Source organism: Gossypium arboreum, chromosome 11 (genome assembly GCF_025698485.1).
Source record: "Gossypium arboreum isolate Shixiya-1 chromosome 11, ASM2569848v2, whole genome shotgun sequence".
Taxonomy (NCBI): Eukaryota; Viridiplantae; Streptophyta; class Magnoliopsida; order Malvales; family Malvaceae; genus Gossypium; species Gossypium arboreum.
The window spans coordinates 41,242,966-41,258,161 of NC_069080.1; the positions used below are offsets into that span (position 1 = coordinate 41,242,966).

At 33.1% G+C, this 15,196-nt stretch overlaps 1 protein-coding gene across 1 annotated transcript; it reads left to right on the top strand.

Moving 5' to 3' along the window:
* On the top strand, positions 1-5,038 carry LOC108473593 (pentatricopeptide repeat-containing protein At5g67570, chloroplastic). Its single transcript, XM_017775260.2, has 9 exons — positions 1-655; positions 735-926; positions 1,116-1,197; positions 1,294-1,485; positions 1,563-1,676; positions 2,179-2,272; positions 2,385-2,542; positions 3,053-3,490; positions 3,743-5,038. Exons 1-9 carry the CDS (start codon positions 81-83, stop codon positions 4,556-4,558), a joined length of 2,661 nt encoding a protein of 886 aa, XP_017630749.1. The 5' UTR covers positions 1-80; the 3' UTR covers positions 4,559-5,038.
* The last annotated feature ends 10,158 nt before the right edge of the window (positions 5,039-15,196 follow it).

A 15,196-nucleotide genomic window follows, 5' to 3' on the forward strand; every position in this document is an offset into this window, starting at 1 on the left:
TAGGATATTTTAAAATTTTGAGATATTTCATGTAGGTGAAATGTTAGAAGGATAATGGTACAAACTCCGGTGGAAGCAATATGGACGCTTCAATAGTCCCATCTCCTAAGCTCCCGCCTCCCCACTTCGAACCTAACACTGAAAACATCAAACGGAGGCTTCTCCGGAAAGGCGTTTACCCTACTCCCAAAATCGTTAGAACTCTCAGGAAAAGGGAAATTCTCAAACATAACCGCAAAACTAAACAACCCCAGCCTGAAACCCCATCCCTCTCCGCTTCCGAACTCCAGTCTTTGGCTGAAGCGTCTCACTTTTTAACCCTAAAACGCGAGTACAGACGCTTCTCCAAAGCTCTCAACCCCAAAAGGGAGCGCCAGAGTCCTTCCTTGGCGGGAAAACCATGGGAGAGAATCGAGGGACCCAAACTCCGGGACCTCGTTTCAGAAGACGAAGAGTTCCACGGGGAGAGCTTGAAGAGACAGAACCTTAAAGAACTCAAAGAAATGTTCGAAGAGGATCTCCGTTGGGTCCTGGAGGATGATGTTGACGTGGAAGACGATGATTGTCTGTTACCCACTGAAAAGCAAATGCAGGACTTGGGCCCTTCAAAACGTTGGCGTAACGAGAAAGAAGCAATTCGATTCCTTGTTGACAGGTTTCGGTTTTTTGTGCTTTCATTTTCTTTTATCATCAATTTCCTGTATTTTTCACTTTTTTTTTCATTATAATTCCAGGTTAAGTGAGAGGGAGATAACGGAAAGGCATTGGAAATTTGTAAGGATAATGAAGCAATCAGGGTTGCAATTTACAGAGTGGCAGTTACTTAGGATTGTTGAAGGACTTGGAAAGAACGGGAAATGGAGGCAGGCAATGGCCATTGTCCAATGGCTGTATGGCAATAAGGAGCGTAAAGATTTCAAAAGCAGGTGATGCTTCTTCCCTTTGCATTCATTTCAATCAATTTGCAATTTTTTTTTATTTAAAATTTGTGATTATTTCTTTTTCGGCTTACCAATGTTAGTTGGAAGTAAAGTAATTAGACAATTAGGTAGTTTGGTGTTGGATATGAGGTCATAAGATTGTACAATATATGAACTTATTGAAGCTTCTTGTAGGTTTGTTTACACAAAACTGTTGTCAGTTCTTGGGAAGGCGAGGCGACCCCAGGAAGCTCTTCAGATTTTCAAGCTGATGCTTGTTAGTATTCACTTTCACTATTTTATTTTATGCAGCGGGTGATCCTTTTGCCTAATTATGATATGCTGGCTCAATACCTACTCTTGACTTGTTTAGGGAGACTGCCTTATATATCCCGATTTAGCTGCATATCACAGTATTGCTGTTACATTGGGGCAAGCTGGTCTTTTGAAGGAATTGCTGAACATAATCGAGTGCATGAGACAGAAACCTTCTAAAAGAATTAAAAATATGCGACGCAAGAACTGGGATCCAGTGCTTGAACCTGATCTGGTTGTATATAATGCTGTATGTGAGGATTTTTACTTTTGGCATTCTCTGACATCTTTTGGTCCATAAAATAATTCTCTTGCAAAATGCTTCAGGTTCTGAATGCTTGTGTCCCACTGCATCAGTGGAAGGGTGTTTCCTGGGTGTTTGAACAGCTTAGAAAGAGTGGTTTGAGACCTAGTGGAGCGACATATGGGCTTGCAATGGAGGTACTTCTAATCCATGATATGTGCACTTGTGCTATGGTTCAGGCATCTTACTTTTGGTCCTAAGCGATAAAAGCCATGGTCATTTGAATGCCACTGTGTGTGTTAAGTTCATGTGTTATCTTTTTTGAGTTATTTTTCCTTCTGAAAAATGCTGATTGCCTCAGCTTTCAAAGCTTTAGATGTCAGGCAGTGGTCTAAATGCATTAAAGTGGGAATTGTCTATTTGTTTCCAACGAAGCTTAAATTTTAGAAATGTCCTGTCAAGGACAGTACTCTATCTTTCAGTGTGTTGGCAGAGGAATTTGTTTATCTGCCACTAATATTTTGTGTAATTAGAAGCATGGGAGTCCAGAATCTTAGTTTTTGATTTGTCATACCCACCTTACGACCTTAGTGGAAATATGGTTCATGCTCTGATCGAAGGACAGTATATCTACTGCAAATATTGTTTTTCCTCAAGTTATATTTCTATTCGAGTCTTACAGGAGGTGCTTATTGAAAGGTAATGTTGCAATCTGGGAAGTATGATTTGGTCCATGAGTTTTTTAGAAAAATGAAAAGAAGCGGAGAAGCTCCAAGAGCACTTACTTACAAAGGTAATCAATTTTCTTATCGCTATCTTTAGCACATGTGTTTGTGTTGTGTTTCTGTTGGAAAGGTGTTCTCTTTTTCCTGACTCAATAGACTGCTTGATCTGTGGCTTTCCAGTCCTTGTCATAGCTTTTTGGGAGGAAGGAAAGATTAATGAAGCTGTGGAAGCGGTCCAGGATATGGAACGGAGGGGACTAATTGGAACGGCCAGTGTCTACTATGAGCTAGCCTGCTGTCTTTGCAGAAATGGAAGGTGGCAAGATGCTATAATAGAGGTAAACTTTGTTGAATATGGCATAATGGAGCATGCATATTCTTTAGGGGGTACTGGGTAGTGGTCCTCACCTCCATGGTGAGTGAGGAGGGTGGAGTATGAAGAAATCATATTATGGACGTTATTAACTTTACCTTGCATACCTGCACTTGTTTTAGAATTGATGTTCCGTGGTTCTTCAATTATTTTGCAAACCCAAAGACTTCAAGCTTATATTTTCACAATTAATTGATGTTATTATTGTTTATAGCACTAGCATAGGCCCTGGGGAAAAAATATTCACATATAACATGAGGCTTGACCCAAGGAACCATAAGGAATAAGAATTGTTAAAGCTTTGATTTAGTGGCTTGTTTGAAGAGTTACATGGTCAACCGGGCTTCTCTTTTAGATATTTATATTATTTTACTTGTTCTGGATGGAACAAAGTCTAATAATAGTATTTCATGTTTCTTTTTATATCTGTAACTCTGCATCATTCTGGCATTGATTTAGCTTCATCTGCTTGCAGGTGGACAAGATTAAAAGACTATCTACTAGGAAACCTTTGGAGATCACTTTCACTGGTTTGATAATGGCTTCCCTGGATGGTGGATATGTTGATGATTGCATTTCCATATTTCAATACATGAAAGACCATTGTGCACCCAACATAGGAACCATAAATGCAATGCTTAAAGTGTATGGCCAGAATGATATGTTTTCTAAAGCCAAAGAATTGTTTGAAGAAACCAATAAAGCTAAATCTGGTCCTTATAGTTCCCTGAATGATAAGTTTGGTAACCTTATCCCTGATGGCTTCACTTATAGCTTAATGCTGGAGGCATCTGCTAGTGCTCACCAATGGGAATATTTTGAGTATGTCTATAAGGAGATGGCTCTCTCTGGATATCAGCTAGATCAAAGTAAACTTCCAATTCTACTTGTGGAAGCATCGAGAGCTGGGAAGGTAAGCTATATATATATCTTCTTTGGGCTTACGAAGTTGTTAAATATTAGTTGTCCCTTGTCTTATTTCTAAAGCTGTTAATTCCCCATCACACCACCAAAATTCTAATTAGCAGGTCATTTCTGTTGATCAGTCATTATTTTGGATCCAACATGATTTTTTATAGAAATTCATGATCTGATTTTACTTGGAAGTTGCTAATGTATAGAATGAATTATGGATAAAGTGACTAGCTTGCTTTGATGTTTGCAGTGGTATCTATTAGAACATGCCTTTGATGCCTCTTTGGAAGGTGGAGAGATTCCACATCCTCTGATCTTCACTGAGATGTTGATACAAGCTACTTGGCAAAGTAATTATGAGAAGGCTGTCACCTTGGTCAATACCATGGCTCATGCTCCATTTCAAGTTAGTGAAAAGCAGTGGACTGACCTTTTTGTGAAAAATAGAGACAGGATTACTCAAGGTTGTTTAGTGAAACTGTTTGATGCACTCTCCAGTTCTGAGTTATCATCTGAAATCACAGTCTCAAACTTGTTAAGATCTTTGCAATCTCTTTGTGGATCTGCCCCGTCTACCAGTTCCATGTCCTTTGGTAACTTTGGGGAAACTTATGGTAGTGAGAGATTAAATATTCCAAGTATTTCCGGGAATGAGAAAGGTAAAGCAGCCACATATCCTCCATTAAAAGCAACTGATACATCATTTGCTATGTTGTCTCTTACCAATGCTGGAAAGAACGAAGAGGGTGGTGTCGATGCAGATGATAGTGCATCTAAAAAACACAGCTGCACAGGGGATTTTACTAATGATGTTACATCTGGTGAGCCTACTAATGGTTCTGGTAAGCAGGTCCCTTTGTTAAACCTAGATGAGTATACCGAAGATACTGATGAGGCTGAAACCGACCTTCCAGTTGGTGGTAATACTGAAATGGATTTGCTAATCGATGAGGATAATGATTCTCTTACGTCAAAATTGCCTTCTGCACAAGAAATATTGGAATCATGGAAGAAAAGCAGGGAAAGTGATGGGATATACTTCCCTTTCCATCTTGGGCAGATGTGAGTGGAACCATTTCCATAGCATTCTCAGAACTGAAGTTTTGGGATTAAAGAACAGGTTGGCACCCAGAGGCAGAGGTGAGGATCTTCGAGGGGAAGAGAATGAAGCAGAAACAGAAGTATTTCCCAGGAAGTGGGTCCTATAGAGTAATCCTATTATCAACACTTCAACTTCTAAGGGAGATATTGGGAACAGGTCTAACATTCTAGGCAAGCAGTGTTAAACTTGATTGATGTAAAGATCGAGGCTTAGGCAATGGGAGAGGAAGTATTGCACGAGCAGATTAGAAAGCAAAATGGTAACAGCTGATGTGTGTGTGTATATATATATAATGTGGATAAGAACTTGGTTAATGGCTGAGCTCTTAAAGGGTTTGAATTTTAGAAATTTGCTTTTCATGTCTTAATTGCCAAATTTATGATATACTGATTATTCTTTTGTCTATGATCACATAATTGTCAATTTTGAGATTCCAGGTTAAAATAGTTGCTCTGTTGAAGTCCCTGAAACTTGTATTTTAATTGTCGTCTCCTACAGTCCTAACCAATGGTACTCTTAATATAATACCCCCAAAAGGTTAAAAAATGGTTGAATAAGGAGTGTTTTTATTGTCAATTTGTCACATGCAGGCAAAGGTAGAGGCGGGATTTAGAAAATGTCAATTATCGGTCTCATATGAAAGGTCCTTTGTAAGCTTCCGCAGCCCCACTTAAGGTTTCTAATATTTAGTTGGCCTCTGCTTCTTTCTACGCTTAAATTATTAGATGCAAGCATATTCAATACTCCAATTATTCGTTTAAATTCAAACATTCTAATTCCCATTTTTACTTTTTTTTTCTAACTTTATTCTAAATTATTGATTTTATTTTTATTTGTTTATTGTTAAGCGGATGCTAATCTTTTAATGATGTTTTTTTATTTCGTTTACTTGCTATTATGTTAATTAATTTCTTAAATTTATTATTATTATTATTATTTTATGTAATATCTTTTATTTATTATTTTTGCTTGTTATTCTTAATTCTCTAATTTAATTTATTATTTTACTTGTTATTTTAATTAATTATTATGATTGATTTTTCCAACATGATTTTGTTCATTTGGAAATAACTTAACTTTAGAGTGGGTAATGGGTAGCTTACTCAATATTAAAATATTATAATTAAGCCCTAATGTGTTATAAAACTAATGTGATACTATCCTTAGGGATGGGCGTTGCAGGGCTGTTAATATTTTTTATATGTAATCATACTCGAATTTAGATTTGGTTAAGTAGACCAGAATTTATTTATTTTAGATTATTTACTTAAGCTTAAAATAATTCTAAATTGTATAATATCTTAAAAGGATTATAGTGAGACGAGAAAGACTTTTAAGTCTTCAAGATGTAATGTATCAAGAAATCATTATTAATCTTCATGGATGTTAATACCAATAAGTTTCATTGATGTCAGTCTACTTTGTAAAGGTGATATCTAGTCTTATAAGTTGTCTCACATTGAGCATTAACAGCTTCCATATAATCCTTAACTTTCTCATAATTCAATATTGACCTGCAATATTATGTGAGATACAATTGGGTCACTTCTATCTTTTGTATAAAGTGATCTCAACTTGAGTACTCCCAACATTAGCCATCAATGACTTCTCTTTTTGGAGAGAACAATCAAAGTCAATACACCATGATATAGTAAGACAACCTCTTTCCATTTGTTATAATTATCATCACTCAAGTAAAAAATTTATACATTGTTATCAGAGAATAAACAAATATACTTACTTAATAACATTTGAAGTACAATCCATCAAACAAAATGATGAGTTAATCAATGCAAAATCATATAATAAATAGTAAATGAATCAACATATAATAAAATCTTTAAGACAATACATAATATGATTCATTTTCTTTTAGGGGTGAAACTATTACTTATACTTTATAATGCTTGTGGGTTAATTAAAAAAAATAGCATTTATTTCATCCTAAGTAATCAAGAAAGTATTATTCTTTGTTATAGGTAAAATAAATGTATTAACATGATTAATTAGATGTTATTTACCTGATAATTAGAATATCACTACTTAATGCATATAGATGTTGTGAATAGTCTAAAATACTTAAGTGTACACAATCATATGACATCAAAAGATAAATTATTAATATTATATTTAAACATGGCATATAACAAAATAATACAACTAGAGAAAAACATCATATGAGCCATAAGATGCTAGAAAACACCCTATTACTTATATGTCTCACCCATCGTCAAACCTTCAAATAGGGCCCATGCCCCCCGCGCCCCCAACACCTTGCACTGTCCATGCATTGTTACGTGTTCATCAATCCTCGATCAACGTTTTAATTTCATTATTGATTTTGATTTGACTTGATATTATCTAATTTGATTGACTTGAACAGCTTTAACTCGATTTGATTTGGTTCATTAACTTGGACCGATTTAGCTTGACCTTCAATTTTAATGGGTTTAAGTTTTTCTCAAAAGATATTAGCCTTATCCTAATAAAAGGATAACGAGTTGGACTTGGAATTTCTAATAACTTAGGGGTGTTTTAATGAAATTTTCTAAATATTGATTGAAGATAGGTTATAAATTAAAAATATTAAGGGTTGTAATGATTGAATTTGGCCATTTTTCTTATTACCTAATGTTGAAAAATACACAATAATGGTAAAAAATCATCAGATATCACAACTATAAAAAAGCTAAGCCCAATACACAATTTTATGCATAAATTCCAAATCAAGTATGAAGAACCTTAAACATATTTCATATAATCTAAGATATGTAAAAAAAAAATCAAAGAGACATGGGTAGGTAAAGATTAAACGAGGCTTTGATAGATTCAAAAATAAAATATGAATCAATACATGATAACCTCCACCCACAACACTTAGAATAAAAAAATTGCTCAAAAAACTTCCAAAGCACTATGAAAATCGAATGGGTTGAAGGTTTATGTATATTAGCAACCTCTACAAAACGAAGGGAAGGAGAGTGTTATCATTTCAAAATTTTAACTCACTTAAATTTCACCTTCAACTATACTCCATTTTCAACATTTTATGCTTTGCACCCATATTTATCTAAGTCAGTTCAATTTTGTAATAATGTTAAAAAAGTCAATTGACATTAAAATGTGCTACGTCATACCTCCAACCATTTAAAACGTGATACTTGACATTTATATTTATTGAAATAAAAAATATATATAATTTAAGAAATTCAAAATAAAAACTTAGATTTGAATAATCAAAATCCCAATCCAAACAAAAATAATTTAAATTTAAATAATCTAAATCTGAAATTATTGAAAAATCTCAAAAATAAAATTAATTTGATATAAATTGGCCTCCAAATTTGGATGTATCCTAAATAGGGATGACAATTTGATTTATAGATTCAGATATTTTCAAATATCCAATCTGTTTTATGTATTTAGATATTATGGATTTAAATACTATTTATATTCAATTTCAAAATCATTATCTAATGCGGATTCGAGTAATTGTAAATAGATATCCAAGATATTCTTTACTCAAATCAACATTGCTTATTTGAATAACAAATGTATATTTAGATTTAAATATTTGAATTCACTTATTATAAAATACTTATAATTATAATTTTAAATATAAATTTTAAAAAATGATTTTATCGTTCTTTGAATTTAAATATATGACGAATGATAATATTTAATTAGATTTGAATTCAAATAATAATAATTAAATAATTTAGGATAATTAACAAAATTAAATTTTTAGATAAATTTACCAATTCAAATATTTTATCGCAATCATTCCTATTCCTTTGTGCATGACGTCAATTCTTTTTATTATAAAATTATAATGTGTGGCAATGGTATTAGTAGCGATATTCTTTCTATACCCGAGCTTAATGCAGACGTGGAGTCCACGTTGCAGCAGCGTGGATATTCCACGTACAGTAGTTTAAAACAGATTAATTACACGTCACAACTCAGAATGAATAGTGCTTCAAGATTTGTGCAGAGCCAGGATTAGAAACTTGCCTTATTTCTTTATTTTTGGTCAGCTGCCCCAGACTCACCTTCCTTATACGCACCGCTCCCTTCCCTGCCCGCTGCCCTAATGCTGCTGGCTTTGGCACCACTCCAAAATGTTGCCCTAGAAGCACCCTCTATAAAACCTTCATATCTCTGACCTGCACTCTCATTGCCTCCCTTTTTCTTTTCCTCCTTTGCAGTAATCAATAAGGTCTCTGGGTTTTGTGTATTCTTTTTCAAAGCTTTTAAGTGTCTTCACTCCTCTCATACGTTTTATGAAAGTGCAAAAAACTTCCATCCGCTTGTGATAAAGTACCAAGTTGAGCAAAGCGGCCATATTTTGCACAGATTGAGTAAAGAAAGTAGTCAATAATCTACTTGTGCTTTTTTCATCTAAATGGGTTTATATTGTTTTTCGGACATTTATGTAAACCTATTTGTGATTATAGCAAACACCTGTTTACATTTCAGATATTAATAGCTTTTCTATTCAACTCATTGAAACTTTTGGGAGGGAGGCAGATTCTATTTTAGGAAGGTGGGACAAAGTGAAAATTTGATCTCTTTTTTACAAAAGTGGGTTATTTTATTTAATTAATTAATTACGTAAATGATTCAAATTTAAAAATAATTATTTAAATAACTAATAAAATTATAGGAAGAGACGGTTGGCACCATTATTTTTTTATTAAAAAATATTTTTTGAGTTTTGGACATTAGATAGTTGGTAATTCTGTATTTTTTGTATTTTTGAAAATTTTTTTGAATATTGACACATTGATGATTAATACTCTTTTATCTAATTAAAAATTATTTTTGGGAGGGTCAAAGTTTCACCAATAAAGACCTAAATTCACTTAATAAAAGGATAAGAATATTGTAATTTAACTCTTCCATATTTTCTTAAATCTTTTTATTTCTCAAATTTAATTACATGTTTTATATTTTAAGTAATCAAATTTAGGAAATAAAAAGATGAGAAAACATAGAGGGGTTAATGTTGTAATATTTTATCTCTTTTGTTGGGTGAGTTTGAGCCTTTGTTGTTCGGCATCTAACCTCTAAAAAAATAAATTTTTAATCAAATAAAAGGAGTCGGCCATTAGTGTGTCAGTACCCAAAAAAATAAGTGTCGGTCATTTAATGTTTAAAATTTTAAAAATTATCTTTTTGGTGCCAGTCATCTAGTCTCTATAATTAAATTTTATTATTCATTTTAAATTATTTAAATAAATATTCATGGTTCAGGGTCATTTACATAATTAATTATTATTTTTGAATTATTTAAGTAAAATAACAGCAAAAGACGAGTACTTCTCCTCTAATTACTTAAAAGATAATATTGCAAAAGATTTTTTATTGGAGGGGATGCATGCCAAAAAAGGAAAATGGGTCCAATTTTTGTATGCTTTATTTCTTGGCCTGCCAAGATTAGATTAATATTGGTGGTGTACAGTAATCACAGTTCATCCTTATCTCATTACTAAAATGGGTAAAAGGTGTTATGATTTGTGTATTTTAACACTTTAAATTTGGCTTTTACCATTGAAACTACCTTCTTTAAATAATAAAAATAATTATTTGATACACTTTTACTAAAATATTTTAGATTTTACAATTAAGTTGAAGGCGTGGTAAATATTAATTTTATTTATTTTCATAATATATTTGTCAAATTTTTATGAAAAAAGTGATTGGTGTATCAAATAATTTTGATAAAAATAAAAAGTTGGATAAAACACTTAACAAAAAAGTTTATGAAAACAGAAAAGTAAAATAAATGTGGTTAAGCATTAAAAAATTTATGAAAATAGAATTTTTGAGTTTGATTTTAATATTTTAATTTTATTAATATTTTAATTTTTAAATTATACTGCTTTTTTATATAGGTAATTAAATTCTTTTCTTTAAATATGGACTTGAACTTTATTTTTTTTAATTTTAAGTTCAAATACCTAACTCTATTTGTAAAATAATTTTCAATCAATCTAGGTTCGACATGTGTTCAGTCGGATATTTAAATAAAATAAGTTATTTGTGAAAAAAAAAATAGATAAAGAAATAAAATATTATAAATGCAATTTTTTATCAATCTATTCGATGGGTATTTCCTTGTTGCTAATATTCATTCCTTGGTTGAGATTATTATTATCAGCCGTACTTGAATGGACTACTTCGGTTGAGTAACAAAAACAAGAACTATTCAACACCGGAGTAGTCGTCGAAAAATTAATAGATATAGAAGAAAATGCACTTCCGCACTAGTTATTATTTTGGAGAAGAGAATTTGTTTTCTAGAATGTGGAACTCTAAAGCTTTAAATGCAAGTTGGTATTTGGAACTCGGATTAGCCATGTAGGAGGTGAGTTCATCGGAGTTGGATATATCAAAGCTGGAATTCGACTTATACCCAAATCGAGAGTGATATGGTCGATATTTAGGACGTTTGCTCGAGTTGAGGGATTCCTCAATCTTGGCTTGATAGAGGCTTCTCAACCTTTCCTTCTGTTCTAGCTCTTTCAAGGCCAATTGAAGAGGGTCTTGGGAAAGACCCATTGAGAGAAGAAGGTGGTAAAGAGTTTGCTATTGTTTAGAGGTGAGGAATATAACAGTCCGTTTTTAGGTCAAATCAGAACAGTGATTTCAGGATCACAAATCTGAAGTCAAAATATTTATTTTATTATTTTAATAAGGTTTACAACATGATAGATTAATTACGTGAAAGTTTTGTAAAGAAATTTTACCGTTTAAATGCTTAATTCGTTAATAAAGACTAAATTGCGTAAAGTGTAAAATTAGGGTTCTACTTGATAAAAGCATTATATGACTATGAACTTGAACTTTGAAATATGGGAGTACTTGCATGGTAATTAGTCCTTATGACATAGTGGAAGTGGTTGGCTTGGTATTTTTGAAATTATTAAATGTTTTAAAGGTTAAAATGGTAAATAGGTAATTAATGTTAAAATCAATAAAATAAAAACTTAATTTGGTGTCATCTTCTTCATTCAACCGATTGTAAAAGAGAAAATAGGGTTTGGGAGAGCTTGAAAACATTCGGCCATTGTAGGATCAAATTGTAAGTCTTTTTAATGATTTCTATGTTTTTGAGCTCGTTGCAACTCAATCTAGCTAGCCCGTACCTTAGATTTTGAAATGTCTAAAGATTTTGAGATATATCATTGTTGAATACTTGGGTATTTTGAAGTTTCTTGTTAGACTATTGATGATTGTTGATATACAAGTTTTATAAAGTGATTTTTGACAAAAATGAGAATTAGGGATTAAATTGTGAAAGATAGAAATGGTGTGGTTGAAAATATGAATAAAATGAAAATATGGGCTGCTATGAGGTTAAGTGAAATTTGGCTATACATGGGTTAAGGATAAATTGCATAAATTTGCCATTTTGTGTAAAAAAGACTAAATTGCATAGTAGTCATAAGTATAGGGGCAAATGTGTAATTTTCCAAGTATATGTGAATTGTATTAAATGGTTACTGAAAATATTGAATTTGATAATATGTTTAGATTAAGATAAATAATTACCGGAATTAAATCGGGGGAAATGAAAGGTTGATGAGTAGACGACGGTTATACGAGTTAATACGAGGTAAGTTTGTATAATTAGAATCGAACTTTTCTATACTTGTAATTGTTGAATTGAATGTATATAGTTGAAATACATGAAATATAAATGTCTTAATGATATGTTGTATTCGTTACCGAGTCCCGTTTGAACTATATGAATTCATTGGATACGAGTGACGTGTTACTGAGATTACTGTATTGGTTGAGCTCCTGCATTTGTTGCGGACTCACCACAGCTCGTAAGAGCTTACTGTTTCAGCCCATTGGAGCTTACCGATTCAGCTCGAAAGAGCTTACTGTTCAGCTCAATAGAGCTTACCGTTTCAGCTCAATAAAGCTTACTGTTCATCAGCTCAGGAGGAGCTTACTGACCATGACTCGAAAGAGCATGTATGATGACGAATTGATAGATTGTTGACATTGTTCACTCGACTATCCTTTGAAATTCTAATATGTTCAATGGGCCTAAATATTGTTTATACGGATAAGTTACAGGTTATAAGTGATATTAATGTTATATGTATGATATGTGAATTTTGGAATAATACAGAGTATTGTATTAATGGATGGTTTATGTTTATGTTAAATGATTAACATGTGATGACTATGTGTGAATAGGTGATGGTTAAATTGAATTATTGGCATTTTTATTATTGCTTGATTTTGTATAAATGGTAAGTTTAAGTCTGAATTATACAGGCTTACTAAGCTATAAGCTTACTCTGCTTCGTTTCCTATGTTTTATAGAGGCTCGTTGCTCGTTCGTTGCAGACAAGTCGGAGTTACATGTCACACTATCCAATTTCCGATTGATATTTTGAACTTGTAAATATATGTAAATATGACATGTATAGGCTAGTTTAAATGATGTTAGTTAAGATACTTGATAACTTGATTTTGGTATGTTCTTGTGTATAAGTTAAGCCGTGTGATTTGGTTTTTTTGGTATCATGTTTTAGTTGTATATATATGTGCTTACATATGGTATGTTTTTGTGAGGTAATGTTTGAATGAAAATATGCAAGTGAGGTATTGATATATATTGTTGGATGAATGGATTATGTATGGTACTATTTAGGTAATTGATTGTCAAGTGGAACTGATACATATTGTATATGAAATGGTCATGAAATGCTTGCCAATTGAGTTGTGAAATGTGGTTATTTATGTTTATGAATGCTTGTGTTTGTAGGGTGGCAAAATAACATTGCAAATAGCTTATTTTTGTCCACACGGGTAGAGACACTGGCGTGTGTCTCAGCCGTGTGCAACACACGGTCATGTTGCACGGCCGTGTGTCCCCTAGGGTAGCCCTACGAATTTAAGTTAGTCTCGAGCACAGCTTAGACACATAGGCATGTCTACTAGCCGTGTGAATGGCACACGGGTTGGCACGTGGGCATGTGGTTGGCTGTGTGGCCAAGTCAGTAACCTCCCTAATTTTCACACGGCCCGGCATACGGGCGTGTCTTGAGACCATGTGGATAAGTCAGTATGTATGCCCTATTTTGCCACAGCCTAGATACACGGGCGTGTCTAATGCCGTGTGAAGCACACAGCCTGTTCACACGGATGTGTGACACTTGAAATGTTGAATTTTTTTTTTAAATCCTTAAATTTTTATATGTTATCAACTTAGTCTCGAATGCATGATTAAGGCTTTGAATGCTTCATTTAAGTATATAATGAATGTGAATGAGTGATATTTACTGAATTGTAATGATATTGAATAAATTATCATTCTAAACTGAGTTATAAGTCTGGCAATGCCTCTTAACCTATTCTGGCGATGGTTACGGGTTAGGGGTGTTACAAGGAACATCTCATTGAGCCTTGTTGAACGTTGTTTCTTTTCCATGCAGATTTTCATTCTTTGGTTGGCATTCATTCCTCAAAATTTTGGGTGTTGAAAGCGTTTGAAGTTTTTGTGAGTCGTCATTTTTGGAAGTTGATAGAGAGAAAGCAAGCTTTGCTGTTTGACTGATGCCAATATGGGAGAAATTTGGTTCACAGGAATACGCTTTGTTCTTAGGGAAGCATATTGTTATGTTCATATCCCTAACTTAAACCGAATACAAATTCCATAAGAAAGTACTAAGTAATAAATTTGAGACAATGATATTTCATATTATTGGTAATGCAAAGAAATTGAAAAAAAGAAGAAGAAGCTATGATTTGATAAAATTAGAATTTAATTTTTAAATAATTACAATTTGAAAGAATCAGAATTTGGTTGTTAAGATTTTTTAAGAAATTGACTGTGAAAATTTAACATTTTGCCCCTTTAGAAAATAATATAAAATGAGGGAAATTACATGAGAGGGAAAATTTGTCTAGAAGATTGAGTTTTAAACGGGACCATCTATGACCCCTCAAATCTTTTCTAGGAATTAAACCTAGTGCGGTTTTGTCAGATTTCTTCCAGTTTATTTTCTGATCAGATTTTTGACCAACTGTTTTTGTTTTTTTAGTTTTGATTCATTTCAAGAAGAGCAATACCAATTATGCTTCACTTTTTTTTATTCGGGTATACGGATATTGAAGTACTGTGTTAACCTGAGGGGGTGACGTCCATTACATGATTACACCGATCAAGGAGAATTTGCTTCTAAGGCAGTGGTTTTTCCATGAGATAGTGATTGATTTATTTATTTACACTCAGTTTGGTTTTCTATCAGTGCCAACAGTTTTGTTTTACAATAGTATCTTTCCAACAATTTATAAGCAAATTATGCTACTGTTTAACCATGAGAATCGTTTCTGTTTCCTGTTGCTGGAACCAATGAAGGCTCTTACAGGTAACGTGCTAAAGTACACTTGAGGATCGTTGGAGCAAGTGAAGTGTCCTACTGAGGCAATCAGTTTGAGGGCACCTTAGTAGTGCAAGAATGTGCCTAAGTAGCGTTGGAGTGGTTGCAAGCTCCATCTGTGTTGGCTAGTGGGCCATTGCGATTAAGATGGGCTAGGAAGGCCTAGTAAGATTTAGCTGAGATAGGTCGAAGG